Genomic DNA, 15,925 nt, shown 5'->3' with positions numbered 1-15,925 from the left:
GTAGACCGGTTTGAAGATGCTGCTGTTCAGGTCGATCCCCGTGGAAATGTCCGGCCCGATTCTGAATGGGGAGAAGGAGGCAGAGATCGGGTCAGCTCCTCAGCCTCTTGGTGCTGCCTTTGGACCGCGCCGGCACTGGGCAGGGGTCCACCCTGCAGCCGCCGGCTCCCGTGTCTCGGGGTTTGCACGGCTACGAAGGGCTGAGACCGGCGTGCCTGCCAGGACACGGTTTAACACAAATCAGTGCCCGCATCTTTCCTGGACGGCTCCGTCCCGGCCGGCGCATCCCTCTGCAAGGGGCGGGGGGCTGCTGCGTACTGGCAGTAGCTGCTGTCGAGGATGCGGCCAGCGACGCGGCTGATCGTGGCGGCATCCGGTAGGTAGCGGGCCCCGTCGATGCAGAGGCGGAAGCCATCCCTGGCGCCGAAGGGCTTTGCGGCCGTCGTGTCTCTGACGTGGTGGATGAAGGCTGCCTGCAAGGACAGGGCTATGACGATGCAGGGCCCTGCAGCACGACGGCTTTGGGGCCGGGCAGGCAATGAGACACCATCGCTGCTGCACGACAGCCGGGACCCCCCGGCGCAGCGGTCCCCTGGACAGGGAGCAGGACCTGCGCCGGGCCGGGGGCTCCGATAGCAGCACGGTCCGGCTGCTCCCCTTCCTCGGCTGGGCCAAGAAATACTCACGCGGGGCCAGGTGAGCACGCGGCCGAGCGCGACCGGGGTCTCCGGGGGGAAAGGCAGCTCCGGCTTCTCGCCACTGAAGATGTGCAGCCTCACGGTGGCACCGCCGTACGGCTCCCAGCTGCGGTGCTGTCGCTCCTCGGGCTGAGATCGGTGCCAGGCGTTGCGGGGGATAGCGGGGAGCGGCACAAAACCCCACCTGCTGCCTCCCGGCTCAGACCCATGCTCCTGCCCAGCCTCCCCAAGCAGCTCGGGGCCGGGACCAGCCCCTCGTTGCACAGCTGGACCCTTGCCGGGATAGTCCGATGCTGGCTTGCACCCGAGATTTAGCGCAAGCTTCCCACTTTCCACCAACTGCCCATAAGAGGTGGCAACGGGACCCACCCGGGGAGCCCAGAGAGACACAAGGACCTCGCGCATAGGAGACACCAGGCTGTATTTCTAGTGCGACCGGTCGTCCCATGTTGGCCGGACCAAAGGCAGACGAAGCAGCTCCGTGCCAGTGTCAGGGCAGCCAGGTGCAGCTCCTCCGGCCTCCGAGGAGCATTTTGATTCCCTCCTGTCAGAGCACCTCTACCAGGACAGGCTGCAAATGTCCATCTGCCACGCTGCCACTAAGGGACCTGGAGGGCTTGAGTCTTGCTCCAGCAAATCAAGGGCAGCTGGACTGACCGATCCCTCAGCCTCCTTACACCCCAAGTGGCGAGGAGGGCGCTGGCCGTCTCCTCCCCGCTGGTCAGACTTACCAGTACTGCGAGCGCGCGGGCCGGAGGCACGGGGCCGTGATACAGGGTCAGGTCATGGGTCCCCGTGCTCCAGACAGCTGCTCCCCGGTCCCCTTTCCTCCCCTGCTCTGCAATGACAAGATGTGAAAGAGCCAGCTTCTATCACTGCTGCTGTGACTGGCGCCGGCGGGACACCGTGGGAGCACGTGGCTCACCGGTCAAGCCGAGGATGGCCCACGCGGCCAGCCAGGCGTCGCGGTCCAGGAGCAGCTGGGCCCCTGCAGAGCCCGCGTCCCACGGGGCCGTGGCCACGCTGCCACTGGGCCAGTGGTAAAAGCGGGTGATCAGGACCATGTCCTCCTGCGGCAGCAGGTCTGGGAACGTCACCTGTGGGGGAGAGAAGGGGCGGCTGTGCTCACAGACACCCCACCACCGAGGTGGGGGACACAGACACCTCTCCGGCCGGGCCCGGGCACCGGGGGCTACTGGTGGGTGCCTTGATTTCCACTAGGCCTTTTAAGGCCTGTGGGTGTGTTGGCACCCTCGCATCCGTGCTGTGCACAGTAAGGAGATACGGGGATGCTCCTAGTGGCGCGGCAGCCGGGGGGGAGGGCTGGGGCACATTCACATCTGCATTACCGACCCTGCCTCTGCAACCAGAGAGGCAAGGCAAACCCCCCAGCCCCTTCACAGACCACCCCCCACCCCGCACAATGCATCCGAGGTCTGCAAGGAAAGCCCCCGCCCGCTCCAGGGCCCTGCTACCTCCTGCTCGCCGAAGAGGAAGTAGCCTTGTTTAATGCTGGATCTCACGGGCGTGGTGGAGAAGGTCATTCCCGAGCTCCTGGTGTTGATCACCTGGACAGAGAAACAGCAGAGGTTGCGAGGAGTCAAACCACCGGCCGTGCTCCTGCCCGCGTCAAGGAGCGGCAAGGGACTGCCCCCCGCCTGGCCGGAGTCTGCCCAGGGGCTTGTGCCCATGGGGGCAGAGGGGTCCCTTTGCCCCCCTGCCCCCAGGTAGTGAAGCACGCGGCACCCCTAAGCTGGACAAAAACATACTTGCTCCCTCTCTGTCCCCGGGACTGTGCTCACCTCCTCGGCGTCAGCTCTGCCTACCTGCCCCGTGTCCCGGTGGTAGCCGGTCAGCCGGAGGACCCCGTCCCCCGGGGGTGCACCCTTCACACGGTCAACGATAAAGCCCACGTTTCTCCCGGGGTCTCCCCGCGGGGGCTGCACCCTGGACTCCTGGGTCCCGGTCGAAGCAGAGCTGCGGGGGGAGAAGTTGATGTGCCTGGAAAGGTTTGGCCTGCTTAGCGGTGGAGCCGTGTCCCCTCTGCCGTGGCTGGAGCCCAGGGGCTGCCTTTGCTGGACAGGCTCGGGCTCGGTGCAGCCCAGGTGCGGGGCAAGGGCAGCCGGCGCTCCTTGTTCCCGGAGAAGGTCACCCCCCGGGACAAGCTCGCTGCGGTCTCTGCAGAAGCAAGGGGCACTGCCTGCCGGGGCCTGGGCTTGGCCCCCGGCACCGCGATGTGCGCCTCGCTGTGGGGGGGCCCACGAGTCTCGCGGTTGTTACCTGCAGGGCGTGGGGCGCCGAGCCATCCCCCAGCTTCTGGGCTCCCGCCAGGCAGAAGAGCGGGGGAAGAGGAGGGAACGAGCACGGAGGAGAGAGGAGGAGGAGGAGGAGGAAGAGAGCGGCGGGTCGAAAGGAGCAAGCGAGCAAGCTGCTGCTGGTCCAGGGGACCGGACACAGCGGCCCTTCCAGTCCCGAGGGCCAGCTCGGCATCCAAGCTCATTCAGGTGCGCGCCTGCCCTGGGCTCTGGCCCCTGGACCAGCACCGTGCAAGCAGTGGAGACACCACAGGGCCAGGGGGATGCTGGTGGTGCGGCCTGGCCCCCGGGGACAGCAATGACCACACCTGAGCCTCGCGCGCACAGCACGGGTGACATTCCCCCTGGTATCTGCTTTCTGAAGCCCCTCCTGGCTCAAGCACCGCGAGGCGGGCGTGAGAAGCAGCCAGGAGTCTCCCTGCAGAGCCCACCTCCCCCTGCACGGGTGGGCTGAGCAGGACCAGGGCAGGGGACCTTGGGCCTCTTGCGAACGGCCAGTCTGCGAGGATGCAGGGCCAGCAGCGTCCGTGCATCCCTGCAACGAGGGCCGGGGTTGCTGCAAGCGGGGAGAACGGCGGGGTGGAGACGTGGATGCGGCAGGCAGGGCAAGGAGCCGAGGCAGCCGGAGGCAGGGACCAGACCCCACAGAGGTGAGAAAGGAGGTTGTTCCCCAGCCCAGGCTATGGGCAGCGCCCACAGCCCTGGTCACCAGTCACGTCCCTGCGAGAACAGAGCTGGAGGCCCACGGGAAAACATGAACACGCATGCACATGCACAGACATACTAGCTGAACTGAATGACAAGGGTCCTGCTCCCCGGCTTCATCAGAGCCAAGCAGGCTTCCCCACCAGAGACCACGACCCATCTGTGTAGGGCCGGGCTGAGCTGCGCCAGCTGCGGATCTGCCTTGCAGAGGGCATGGGATAGCAGACAGGGTCTGCGGTGCTCGGGAGCAGGCAACGACCACCCAGCTCCTTCTTGACCTCTCGGGGCCTAAACCCAGACAGCTCGCATTTGCAAATTCTGTGTCGTGCAAGCATGTGTGTGTGTGTGTGTGTGCAAACAACAGGACGCGCCTGGTGTGCCAAGAGCCCGGCGTGACCGAGAGACAGGATATGGGCCTGCTGCTTCAGTCATTACTCGGGCAAAGCGTCTAGGTTTTAGCCTCAGTCAGTGGGAAAATGGTCTGTGCGGTTTCAAAGGGGATTGGAAAAAACCCCACCAGCTCCTGCATTGACAAAAGTCAGCCAGGCAGCACAAATCTGTGACGGATTTGAACCGGTCTCAGAGCAAGCAGCCCCTGGACCCTGACCCTGACCCTGACCCTGCTGCTGGGGACGGTGCACCCTGCCGCGAGAAACAGGCTCGGGTACGAGGACGCTGGATGGAGCGGGGCACGGCAGTCTGGAAAGATGAAATGATTGGGGTTACTCTGCACGGGCCACGACGTACGCGACGCACGTGCTGGGCGATGCGAGGGCTGGAGGAGCACGTGCTGTGGAGATTGTGGGCACGGGACAGATGTGCAAGACCCCCCCTCGTCTGCCCAAAATACCCTGGCAGACTCCACCCCGTGCAAGCAGCTCCTAGCAGCTCCCGGGTCTTTTTGAAAGAAATCTGGCCAAAGAAACATCTCTGCCTCCACCGGGACAGGGAAAGCCCCAAGAAATCAGCCTGCGGCCCGGGCACAACCAGAGCCCCACCCAGGGACGCGGTCTCTGGCCCAGTCAGTGCCGCGGCTGTACTGCCCGGTACCCCGGGCCCTGTGGGTCATTGGCCCCATATCGCAGCAGAGGGATTCCCCTCCAGCAAGGGACGTCGTGCTGGACGGCGGCCGCAGCAGGGACCAGAGCGTCGGGCTTTGCAACCACACTCGCGAGTTGAGACTTGGTCGCTCTAATTCCTCCCTCTCCCGGAGGCTGGTGCAGCGGGACTGGTGGCAACGAAAGGAGCCGGCCTTCGCAGAGAGAGGGGCAATACGTGAAAACATCCCTAAAACAAAGCTCTCCTGCTACACGCCGAGCACGCGGGCCTGCACCTTCCTGCCTCCTCTCGGCTCTTTGGGTTATACGGCGTTTGGGGCGGGGATCCTTATTCTGTCCAGAGAGAGGCAGTTCGTGCTATTTGTTGGAAGTGTTATGTCTGTGCAGCGCCTAATGCAGCGAGCCTCGGATGTCGATGCACTCGGTAAATGCTGCTAACAATGTCCTATTATTGTTCAAGCCTTTGGGCTGGCTGTGCCCTCGCCTCGCCGCCCACGAGGAATGCAGCCATCTCGAAGGAGCGCCAGCATAACCTTCCTACCACGTTCCCTATGCATAGATTTACCCACCCCCCACACACACACACACACACACACACACACACACACTACACTACACTACACTACACTACACTACAGCTGTTTATATGCATTTTTACCATCCCTTTATGATGCTGGTTTTTGGGACTTTCCCCATCACCTTGCGGGGGGAGGGAAGGGGGTGTTGGCTCATCCCCTTTCTCACCTCTGATCAGGTTTGTGCCGGACAGGCTGCTCCAGAATAGGAGGCGGGTCAACAAAGCCAGTGTAAGGGGGAATAGAAAGGGACAGGCTGGCGGGAGCGGGGTGGAAGGGGGCTGGAGAGCTGTCCTCGGGGGGTGCCATGCGTCTGGACACCTGCAATCAGGAGATAACGGTAAAGGCGTGAGGAACGTGTCTCCAGCTCCCAGTGCAGCTGGGCAACACGTCCTGCTTGTTGCGCTGCACAGAGGCTGGTCTGAGCCCTGACGGCGTCACGCCGAAGAGGGATCTAGCCTCAATGCCACAAAGGCGATGTCGCTGCTCACCGTGGGGGGGAAGCGGTACAGGGAGGCATTGCCGGGGTCGATCTCGGCCAGGGACTGCACGTCGGCGTCTCTCGCGTTCACCACTCGAAGGTAGAGCTCCGTCTTGCCAGCCTGCGGGAAGGGCCCGCGGTCAGGGCTGACGCCAGCACTAGCAGCGCTTTTGGAGTGGGGGGACTGGGCAAGCGTAGGAGCGAAAACAGATCTGCTGACCCCGCTCACCTGAGGGACCCCGTTCAGCTGCTCCGTTGTGAGTCCCGGCTTCACGGGCAGGACCCGGACAGGGATCTTCCATCGGCCGCTGATCACTTGGTGCAGCTGGTCGAAGAGGGTGATCTTGGCCCACCCACGGGAAGCCAAGCGCTGGATCTCCAGCCCGTAGGCGTCGAAGCCCCCGGCAGCCTGGAGCTCCACCACCAGCGCGATGGAGGTGGAGGGACGGACCCTGAACGGCAGAGACAAGGGACGCCCAGGCATGAATGCTGCATCTCTGTGACACAGGCATATAAATGAGCTGCAGCCTCCCTTCTCCTCTCCGCTCTGAGAGCACCGAGCGCACCTACGACCCGGAGCAAACACGGCCGCGGATCCCGTGAAGTCTGCCCCCCGCACCGGGATCGCCGAGCCTGTTCCCGCCAGCACGGGGGACCTGGGCTTTGGAGCTGCCTTGGCTTCTCCTGCCCTCAGGCCCGAGCACCCAGGGCTGAAATATTGAGCCAAAGCAGAGTCTGGTCACAGCGGCCTGACGCAGGCTGTTGTGGGGTGGGATGGAGGGGTCCGTGCCCCCGCAGGACTCAGACTAGACGAGGGGCACGGCTGGACCAGGTGAGACTCTTGGCCCAACCAGCTTTGGATGCCTGCCGCACCCATGCCCACGTGTCTATAGCTTCAAGGGCCAGGCAAGCAGATGGACACGGCGGGGAAACCCGGACCTAGCCAACCGCTGCTACCCCGTTACACACACACCTGGTGCAGCGGGGCAGGATGCAAAGGGGTCAGTCACCTCCTGCCTCCGGCGAGATGCCGCTCACCTTGGAACTGGCTGCTTGGTGGCCAGGATCGCCCTGTTGCCCCTCTGCCCATCCGCGAGGTACCGCGGGGCCCGAGCCATGTCGCAATCGGCGCTGGGGAGAGGGGTTGGCTTGCCCATCTCTTGCCCATCACGGTAAAGCCCGGCCACCAGGCGCACCTGGACGATGGTGGGGTCCAAGCCCAGCAGGAAGTCGTAGAAGATGGCGAAGCCGGCGCTGCAGGGGCAGGAGGCAGCGTCGTGAGAACGGGGCCAGGCGCGCTGGCGGGAGAGCGTCCGGCTTCAGCGCCGGACGTGGGGGCTGCAAAGGACAGGGCCACGGGACCGCCGGTGGAGCTGGTGACAAAACCCAGGTGGCCTGACGGAGCAGGCGGTGGGAGGCAGGTCGCTCGTCACAGCATGGCTAATTAAGCCCCGGGGTGGGGGGTTAAGCTGGGGGCTCGCTGAGGCCCTGATGCCTGCAGCAGCTGCACTTCCAGGCAGCAGGGGTTTGATTCCTGACCTCCCAAAGCCGGACAAAGAGGGGAATTAGCCCAGGGAATGGGCACAAGCATGGAAAAGGCACGTACCCAGGGTCATACGGGGCAGGTCCCAGGGCATCCGGCGATTCCAGCCAGGGTCTGCTGAGCGCTGGGGTCTGAGGTCCCATCGACTCCTGTAACACACAGCGGTTTCAGAGAGGTTACAGCTGGCCCGACGGGGCGCAGCGCTCGCGGCTCGCTGGGACGAGCGTCTGGGGCCTGCACATAGGACGCCCACCGAAGCATGTGAAGCCCCGGGCGGGGGCGGAGGATGCTTGCTGGTAGCAGGGCCGCATGTGGGTTTTGAATGACTCACAGATTTGGACTTGATTTGGCTGAACACGACAAATTTTCCTTAAAACAAAAAGTCGTGATGGCCTCCTCTCCTGCCTAACACGCCGACGAGGGCTTTGCCAAATTGCGAACAGCGTCAGAAAAATGCCTGGGGGGAATGAAGCTGCTGCTGCTCTTCCTCCCTGCCCTCCAGGAGCGGATCAGTTCAAGAGTGTGATGGAGAGAGGACTTGTCGACCCCATGGCCACAAACTCTCCCTGTCCAGACACCTCCCTAACGCGTGGCTGGGCTGGTCCTCACAAGGCTGATTCTGCCTGGCGCAGGGGTGGCAGCATTTCTTGCATGAAGCTGATGACTTAGACAAGTCCAAAAACACCCAAAATGCCCCCCGAAACGGGTAACGTTTCATTGCAACGTTTCACACATGGAAGATCGTAATTGGAAGCTGATTTTTTATTTGAAATCTACTCACCAGGACGGGGGGCTCGTGCAGCCCTGGCCAAGGCAATTCTGCCTGGCGCAGGGGTGGCAGCATTTCTTGCATGAAGCTGATGACTTAGACAAGTCCAAAAACACCCAAAATGCCCCCCGAAACGGGTAACGTTTCATTGCAACGTTTCACACATGGAAGATCGTAATTGGAAGCTGATTTTTTATTTGAAATCTACTCACCAGGACGGGGGGCTCGTGCAGCCCTGGCCAAGGCAGGGGTGGGGCGCGGCTGCATCCTTTCGGCGTCGCGCCTCAGCATCCCAATCTCTGCCTGCAGCTGTGTCATCTCCCTCACGTGTGCCCGCTGCAGCTCTGCCAGCTCCCTGCCCAGCACACCTGGGGGACAGGAGCTCGTTAAAGGGTGTGGGAGACGCATTAGCATGCAGATGCATGGCTGGACCGGCGGGGTGCGGCGTGCAGCTACCAGCCACGGGCACTGGGGCTGCCCTGGGAGTGCAGCAGCGTGGGAGCAGCAGCCAGGAGCGCATGGGCTGCATGGGTTTCCCTCAGCCTGGGATCTAGTCCCAGGTCTTGGGCCTCCTCTCCACCGCTCTGGGTCTGTAAGAATGGCCAGTGGAAAATGTTCAGGCCACATGGACTCCTGCCAACCAGGGGTCCGTGCAATCATATTAAGTATTACCGCAGTTGAGGTGCACAACCCTCACTGTGCCGGGGGCCGCACAGGTTTGGCAGGGATCACATCTGGGGACACCCTCATCAGGGGCCATCAGGGAGGAGGGATGGTGAGACCTGGGGAGCAGACGCAGCAGTAGGAGGTTTTATTCCTCTACGAGTTTCCCTGCGGTCTCTGTGCACATTACTGAAGCGCTAGCACTGATGCATTTCCTGCGTGACACCGATGTCGGTGCCTGAGACGTGCGTGCTCATCCGGAGCCGGCGAGGGACCGCTCACTTTATTTCACAGGTGGTTACGGACGTGTCCGCACCTCGACTGCAGCCAGACAGACGGCAGGAGGCAGAAGGAAGTGTCCTGTGCTGCTGGGTCTCAGGCTGCATCTGGGCAGAGGCTGGGGAGGGCATTGCTGACGGCTGGCAGCTCTGGGGGCACCTGCACCATCCTGGGGGGCTCCAGAGCTGAGCTCAACCCTGAGCCTGCCACGTGCTCCAGCTGACACATGGATGCAGGGGGAAGCAGCATCCCTTGACTACGCTATTCCCGCAGCCACTGCTGCGATTCGGTGAAGGCAACATCCTCCCCCACCGGCCTACAGCCGCTGTGATGCTGCTCGCCTGGGCATCCACTCTGCTTTGCCCAGCCTACCCTCATCCGCTCTCCTCTTATCCCTCTGGATCTTCAGCTTGAAGAGCTCGTCCTCCAGCCGCTGGTTCTGGAGCTCCACGGCCAGCAGCTCTGCGTCCAGGGGCCGGGTGTTGTCGGCGCGGGGCTCTGCAACCACAGCAAGAGGAGACGGAGACGCTTGCAGCTGTGTGCAAAGGGCTGCACCTGGGGCCAGAGCAGGACAAATACCTGCCCCTGCCAGCATCTGAACTCAGATCCAAGCCCTGGGTTTCAATGAGCTCCAGGGCAGGCACACGGGGGTGGGACTGGGAAACTTGTGTGTTCTGCAGATGCTCTGGTACATGTCTGTGTTAATGCTGCACTAATCCCAGACCTGGGGGGACTTGGGGAAAAGCCCCCTCCCCTGTTCCAGACTCACTTTTCTTCTTCTCTCTGCGCTCTGGCTTCCCTGCTGTTGCCTCCAGCACCATTGCTTCCCCCTGCAGATCGTGCAGCTGAGCCAGGACTGCCGGGTCACTGCCTCCACCCCGGAGATACGCTAAGTGCAGGGCTCTGGGGGAAGGAGACAGGCGTCAGGGCCCTGGCAGCCTGCGTCAGTGAGCCTCTCTCAACTCGGGGGAGAGAAGCAGCTCCAGCCTTAAATGCACTTAGAAACTGGACAGCTGGGTTGCCTCAAGCCCTTTCTCTCCCCAAGCAGACAGAGGGATGGCAGGTCGGAGAGATGAAGGAGAGCACCAAGCAGACAGGGGAGCTGGAAAGTGGGGAAGTCTCCCCCAGGGGCTCCCATACCGAGGTGCTGCACCAACCATCGCAGCAGCCCTCGCTGCCTCGTGGGAGGCGCTGGCAGCGGGGCCGGCGCTCACCTTATCTCAGCGGAGAGGGGCCCCGAGGCTGGGGGCAGCGGGACGAGGCTGAGGGAGACCTGCTCCCTTCTCTTCTCTGCAGTGCCGGCTGCGGTTCGGTGGCCGCTTGGCTCCTGCTGGCTTCTGGAAACGAACCGAAGAGCAGAGGAGCGTGAGCTCGACCTGGATGTCAGCGACGGCAAAGCCCTGGCAGCAGCTGCACCCTGGGAACCCCGTGCACTTGGCCCTGGCTGGGCAGAGAGGAACCTGCTGTCCCAGAGCTCACCCCCTTTCCCTGACCCGGGATGCACGTGTGTTTTGAAACGTCCCCATGGACCTTCCCTGCTGCAGGGGTAAGCATCTCCCCCGCGGCTCCCGTAGACGGCAGCAGCCACTGCAGGCTTCAACCCCAGCTGCAGAGCAAAGCCCTGACCTCGTGTCTTCGCCCCCAGTCTCGTGGCTGGGCTCAGGTCAACACTTCACACAGGGATTCAGGCTGCTGCGTGCTCCCAGGAAGGTCCAGGGGTGGGAGCATGGTGCTTCCCCTCTGCAGCCGTGCTATGATCTGGAGGCTGGGCCAGGAGGTTGGTGCACCTGCTTCCTGGACCAGCGTCCTGCACGGTTTGCTCCCCAGGGCTGGGGACACGAGGCCAGGAAGCATGGGGGTGCTTGACTGCAGCGCCAGCCATGCCCACCTCCCAGCTTCACCTTGCTGCACTGTCCTCCTGCCAGCAAAGGCCCTGCCCTTACGGTAGCAGCAAGAAACTCTCCTCAGCATCACCTCCTGCCACACCCTCCTGCCACACCAAGGCATTGAGAGGCTGCAGGGCAGGGCGTGCTCTGGGGCTGCCCTGCCCCATAGCCGTGCTCCGCGGCTCCCATGCCGGGCCCCAGAGGGTGGCGGTTGCTTGCCTAGACCCTCGCCTCGCGCCTGCAGCTTGCAGGAGTCCAATCTGATCCCTCAGGGCATCCAGCGCCAGCTGATTCTTCCCTTCCTGGGCTCTCAGCTCCAGCAACAGCTGCTCCACGTGAGCGGCGGAGGAGTCCTGGGCAGCCAGGTCCGACAGGCGCCTCTGGATTTCTGCGGGATGCAGGAACAGCCGCACTGCCTCAGGCTCGTGCGGCCCCATCTCCCCTCCCTTACTACAGCATCGCATCACAGATTCAGCCCGGTCTTCCTGTCCCCGGCTGCACCAGAGTAAAACCCTGCCGCTCCGAGTCTCCTCTTCCACCTGCCTGGGTCTAGACCCCCTTCCCCTGACCCACCGCAGCAGCAGGGAGAAGGCTTTCATGGCTAGAGCCTGGCAGGTGAGCAAGTCCCTCCAGGGGCTGGTGGGGACTCCTGCCTGGTTCGCTGCACCCTGCTCGGTGCGATGTGCGGGGTAAGGGGACGCGTGCGATGGATGCTCTGTGCCCAGCTGCCTCCCGTGGCAGGGGTGCGAGCACTCAGCGCGTGTCCACGGCTCCTACCCTCTCTCTGCTCTTCCAGACGCTGGTTCCTGGCCTGGATGTCCGCCATGTAGTATTCGTGAGAGTCTGCCAGGTCCGCCAGCCGCTGCCTGTACGCCGCGTGCAGGGGGATCCAAGGGCTGGTCTCCTCCTGGAGCAAAAAGCAAAGCTCGAAGGACCGGGGGGCGCGACACACTGCGAGCCAGCCCGCGTCAGCCCCAGCGTCGAGGACGGCAGAGCAGCAAGGCTGCGGGATCCTGTGCACCCCACAGGCTCAGCCAGGAAGAGGGGGAGAAAAGTCCTGTTCACCTAACACCCATGCAGCGAGATGGTGACAAGCCTGCAATTCAACACTGGGGGCCCCAGCTCTCTGAGCTCTGCCTCACGGCCGTGCAACAGGGTTGATGGTGTAGTTTTAGTACCAGGTGAGACGGGGGTTTGTTTGGATGGGGCTGGACAAGATCTGACCCCTGCAGCTCTTCCCAGCCCTGCTGCTCCGTGACTCGACGAGACGGCTGTGCTGCTTCAGGGGACGGCGCAGGGCTCGTCCCTTAGGTCGGGGTGGCGGGTTGGGGGGTCCCAGGCAGCATGGCCAATGCTTGTGGTTTCACTGCAAGTCTCACAAGCTGGGGGGATTTTCCAGCCTCAAGGAAACCTGGCAGGCTGAAGGCCCCTGCCCCAGACGACAAACACAGCACTTACATTTTCCTTTTTGTCTCCTGTTTTTGGGGACCTGCCTTGTAATTTTTTACCTCTTTGGGGCTGACAGCACTGCAGAGGTAAACCCCCTCCTCCACCTCCAGTCACCGGTGAGGATTGCACCCAGGACCTCTGCATCTTCTTAGATGCTCAGAGTAAATAAAAGCCTGTGCCAACTTGCTCCAAGGCTGCAGCCAGCTCCCTGGCCCCGGGGACCAAGCTAAGGACAGCTTAGTGCAGGGACCTCTGCAATGTTTCATAGACGTTGGAGCTGCAGGGTCAGCATGACGGGATGTGGGTTAGCGGGTTCCCAGCACCGACGTTACAGGCTGCGCAGCATGAAGCCAAAGGGTGAGCATTGACCCCCACTGAAGCAGGGCCCAGCTAATCCACACCTCAGAGGGGCTGGTCACCCACGCACACCAACCCGGCCGTCCTTCACGTAGCAGCAGACATGGGATTACTAGCCCCAGGAGCCAGGCTGTGTGTTGTGAGCGCTATCTACTGGCACTTGACCCGCTACCGCGCTGCGTGCACACGAACAGACTGCAGGTTGCTGCAGACGGGCCCAGGGCTGGAACCAGTCCTCCTTTCCACACCCAGCTGCCCGGTCCTTTCTCCCCTCTCCCAAATGTAGCCTGTCTGCCGGTTCCCTCTCAGCCCCCGAGTCATGCAGAGGTTACCTCTGGTTGCAAGAATCGGCGCGTCGGGACGGTGTCCTCCAGAGACATCCGCAGTTTGTGGAACTGGGAAGAGAGAGAACAGGAATCACAGACAATGGGGGCGGGAAGGGAGCTCAGGAGTCACATCTAGTCCAACCCCTGCTCCAAGCAGGACCAGCCCCAGCTACATCATCCCAGACACGGCTTTGTCTACCAGGGTCTTAAAATCCTCCAAGGATGGAGATGCCACCACCTCCCTGGGGAGCCTGTTCCAGTGCTTCACCACCCTCCTCGGGAGAAAGTTTTTCCTAATATCCAATCTCAATGTTCTTTGCTGCAGCTTGAGCCCATTGCTCCTTGTCCTGTCGTCTGCCCCCACTGAGGACAGCCCAGCTCCATCCTCTTTGCAGCCCCCCTGCAGGGAGGTGAAGGCTGCTATTCAATCCCTCTCCGTCTTCTCTTCTGCAGTCTAAATCAGCCCAGGTCCCTCAGCCTCTCCTCCCCAGTCCTGTCCCCCAGCCCCTAACCATTTTCATTTCCCTCCACTGGACTCTTTCCATGTGTCCACATCCTTTCTGCAGTGGGGGACCCACAGCTGGACACAGGACTCAAGAGACGGAGGAGAGAAAGAAGTGGTCATGCCCCAGCAGCCGGCTCCTCCCTTCAGTATCAGCCCAATTTAAATGCTCAGATGGGGTCATGCTCAGTGATCTGTCCCATCAGGGGAGCCAGAGCAGACAGGTGCCAGGGGCAGCAAACCCTACCTGCAATCGGGAGGGATTCACAAGCACCTGCTGGCTCAGGAGGCTCATTAAAAGGGTGAGACAAATGGTTGAATCATTGTATAAGCTGCCCAGAGAGTGTCTTTTCCTACCCCAAGAAATGTCCTGGGCCCATTGTTACATTTGCAACTCACCCCTGGGTTATCTCCAGCGTAAAGTGGCCGACAAGCTAGACCACAGCTCTGGATGCTTTTACCCACCCACCCCTTACCCCCACTCCGTGGCACCATGGTGCATAGGATTCAGCGGCGTATCTGCAGAGTGGGTGAACGGCACCTACAAGCCCCGTGGCCGGATTCACGACAGGCAGGGGTGAGCATCTGAGATGAGAGCATGGGTGGAGGGCAACGCAACTGCTCAGCCAGCCCTTCCCAAATGGCCCCAGCCACGTGGATTGTGTCCTGCATGCATGGGAACGTCACCAGGCACAGCCTGGAGGGGCCAAAGGGCTACTCTCCTGGTGAATTTGCTCTGCATGCCCACAGCTCTCCCAGCACAATGCCTGCTCTTGGCCCGTACCTCCTCAGCCAGCTTCTGCAGGGCCTGGCTGTCTGAGATGCTCCCTGGAGGGCCGTGGCCTCTGAGAAGGGTCCTCTCACGCTCGCTCAACGCATCCTTGTGCTGCTCCTGCTGCACTCCCCTTGCCCTCAGGTCTCTCAGCTGTGGCTGCTGTCTCTCAGAAGCCATCATGAAAGCAAAGGGGTAGGGCAGAGGTTAGAGACTGACAGAAGGACACACTCCCGCAGACGGGGCAAGGCACATGGGTGTATGAAGCTCAAAGCCCCTAGCACAAAAGGACAGGTGTTCCCAGTAGCTTCTCAGGTGCCAGCAGCTCTCACGCTCAGACCTCGCATACCCCTGCACAGCTCCACAGAGCGAGCACCGCCACGCCTGCCATGGCAGGGTGCTTCTGCGCCTTAAACCGTACCTGGGCACTTGAGAAGCTACTGGAGAGTGGGCCAGGATTTCACCCCTGGGGGAGACATAAGCACAGTTTACAGACAGCTCCTCGAGTTTCCTGGGTGTGCATTTCCAAGGGGCCTGTGTTGTGCTCTTCACTGCCTGCAGCACAACCCCGGCACTTGCCAGGACCTCGAGCCCAGGGCATAACCAGAATGAAAAGCAAGCCGCTCCCACCCGGTGAGTGCATCCGTGTGTCCCGGTGATGGACACGTGTCCTCGTGGGCTGCGGCACGAGTGGCAGCAGTGCGCTGCTGTGCTCAGGGGAGAGCTCCCTCATCGAGGAGTGGGCAGTGAGGGCAAGGGGGCAGGAAGCCTTATTTCCAGGGGCTGGAGGCCACGGGGGACAAGCAGGGCATCTCATCTGACCCCACGGATACCGGATGCAGGCAAGTTTCGCCCACTTACCACTGTAACGAGACTAATGACCTGAGCTGGTCCAAAGAGTTTCAGCCTTTAGAAGAGGAAAGGCAGCAAGAGGGCACAGCAGCCCCCCTGGCTCTCCAGGGACCTAGCAGATCTCCTGAGGCTAAAAAGAAAGGCCTACAAAGGGTGGAGGATGGGAGTCACCTCCAAGGAGGATTATTCTGCACTGGTCCGGTCCTGTAGGGAGCAGACCAGGAAAGCCAAGGCTGCAACTGAACTCCAGCTAGCTTTGAGCAGCAAGGACAGAAAGTGGTGGCAATTAACACTGACACTACTCCTCCACGACCAAATTCCCAAGCCCCATGGGTCAGATGATATGGCCCTGTGCTCAGGATCCTGCTAGCAAAGTACCTATTAAATAGGTACTTTGCGTCAGTCTTTCATCAGTCCCATGGGACGCCCATGCCCGCTACAGGGCCGGGAAGTCCGGGTGAGGGTGATCCCCTGCCCTCCATTAATGCTGACTTTGTGAAGGAACATCTTGAGAAGCTGGATACCTTCAAGTCAGCTGGCCCTGACAATCTTCACCCCAGGGTACTCAAGGAGCTGGCGAGCATCATAGCCCAGCCTCTAGCACGGATCTTTGAACACTCTTGGCGCTCTGGTGTAGCGCCCGAAGACTGGAAGAAGGCCAATGTGGTGCCTATCTTCAAGAAAGGGAGGAAAGT

At 61.9% G+C, this 15,925-nt stretch overlaps 1 protein-coding gene across 1 annotated transcript in view; it reads right to left on the bottom strand.

The window, feature by feature from the left end:
- Nucleotides 1-14,904, bottom strand: part of CCDC17 (coiled-coil domain containing 17) — a 22,259-nt gene extending 7,355 nt beyond the window's left edge. The window contains exons 1-21 of the mRNA XM_014521031.2: nucleotides 14,391-14,904; nucleotides 13,111-13,173; nucleotides 11,750-11,879; nucleotides 11,204-11,360; nucleotides 10,301-10,423; nucleotides 9,856-9,989; nucleotides 9,459-9,584; nucleotides 8,363-8,512; nucleotides 8,157-8,221; nucleotides 7,439-7,524; nucleotides 6,871-7,086; nucleotides 6,062-6,284; nucleotides 5,843-5,953; nucleotides 5,521-5,672; nucleotides 2,525-2,675; nucleotides 2,174-2,266; nucleotides 1,624-1,795; nucleotides 1,430-1,536; nucleotides 687-827; nucleotides 319-473; nucleotides 1-61 (exon numbers count right to left, since the gene is read on the bottom strand). The exon at nucleotides 1-61 is cut by the window's left edge and continues 15 nt beyond it. Of these exons, the coding sequence (XP_014376517.2) occupies nucleotides 1-61; nucleotides 319-473; nucleotides 687-827; nucleotides 1,430-1,536; nucleotides 1,624-1,795; nucleotides 2,174-2,266; nucleotides 2,525-2,675; nucleotides 5,521-5,672; nucleotides 5,843-5,953; nucleotides 6,062-6,284; nucleotides 6,871-7,086; nucleotides 7,439-7,524; nucleotides 8,157-8,221; nucleotides 8,363-8,512; nucleotides 9,459-9,584; nucleotides 9,856-9,989; nucleotides 10,301-10,423; nucleotides 11,204-11,360; nucleotides 11,750-11,879; nucleotides 13,111-13,173; nucleotides 14,391-14,561 (2,787 nt within the window). The 5' untranslated portion in view covers nucleotides 14,562-14,904. The remainder of the gene's footprint in view (nucleotides 62-318; nucleotides 474-686; nucleotides 828-1,429; nucleotides 1,537-1,623; nucleotides 1,796-2,173; nucleotides 2,267-2,524; nucleotides 2,676-5,520; nucleotides 5,673-5,842; nucleotides 5,954-6,061; nucleotides 6,285-6,870; nucleotides 7,087-7,438; nucleotides 7,525-8,156; nucleotides 8,222-8,362; nucleotides 8,513-9,458; nucleotides 9,585-9,855; nucleotides 9,990-10,300; nucleotides 10,424-11,203; nucleotides 11,361-11,749; nucleotides 11,880-13,110; nucleotides 13,174-14,390) is intronic.
- Nucleotides 14,905-15,925: the final 1,021 nt, after the last annotated feature.

Source organism: Alligator sinensis, unplaced genomic scaffold, assembly GCF_000455745.1.
Source record: "Alligator sinensis unplaced genomic scaffold, ASM45574v1 scaffold781_1, whole genome shotgun sequence".
Taxonomy (NCBI): domain Eukaryota; kingdom Metazoa; phylum Chordata; order Crocodylia; family Alligatoridae; genus Alligator; species Alligator sinensis.
Note: the sequence above shows the minus strand (reverse complement) of the source record. Positions and strands in the feature narration are given on the sequence as shown.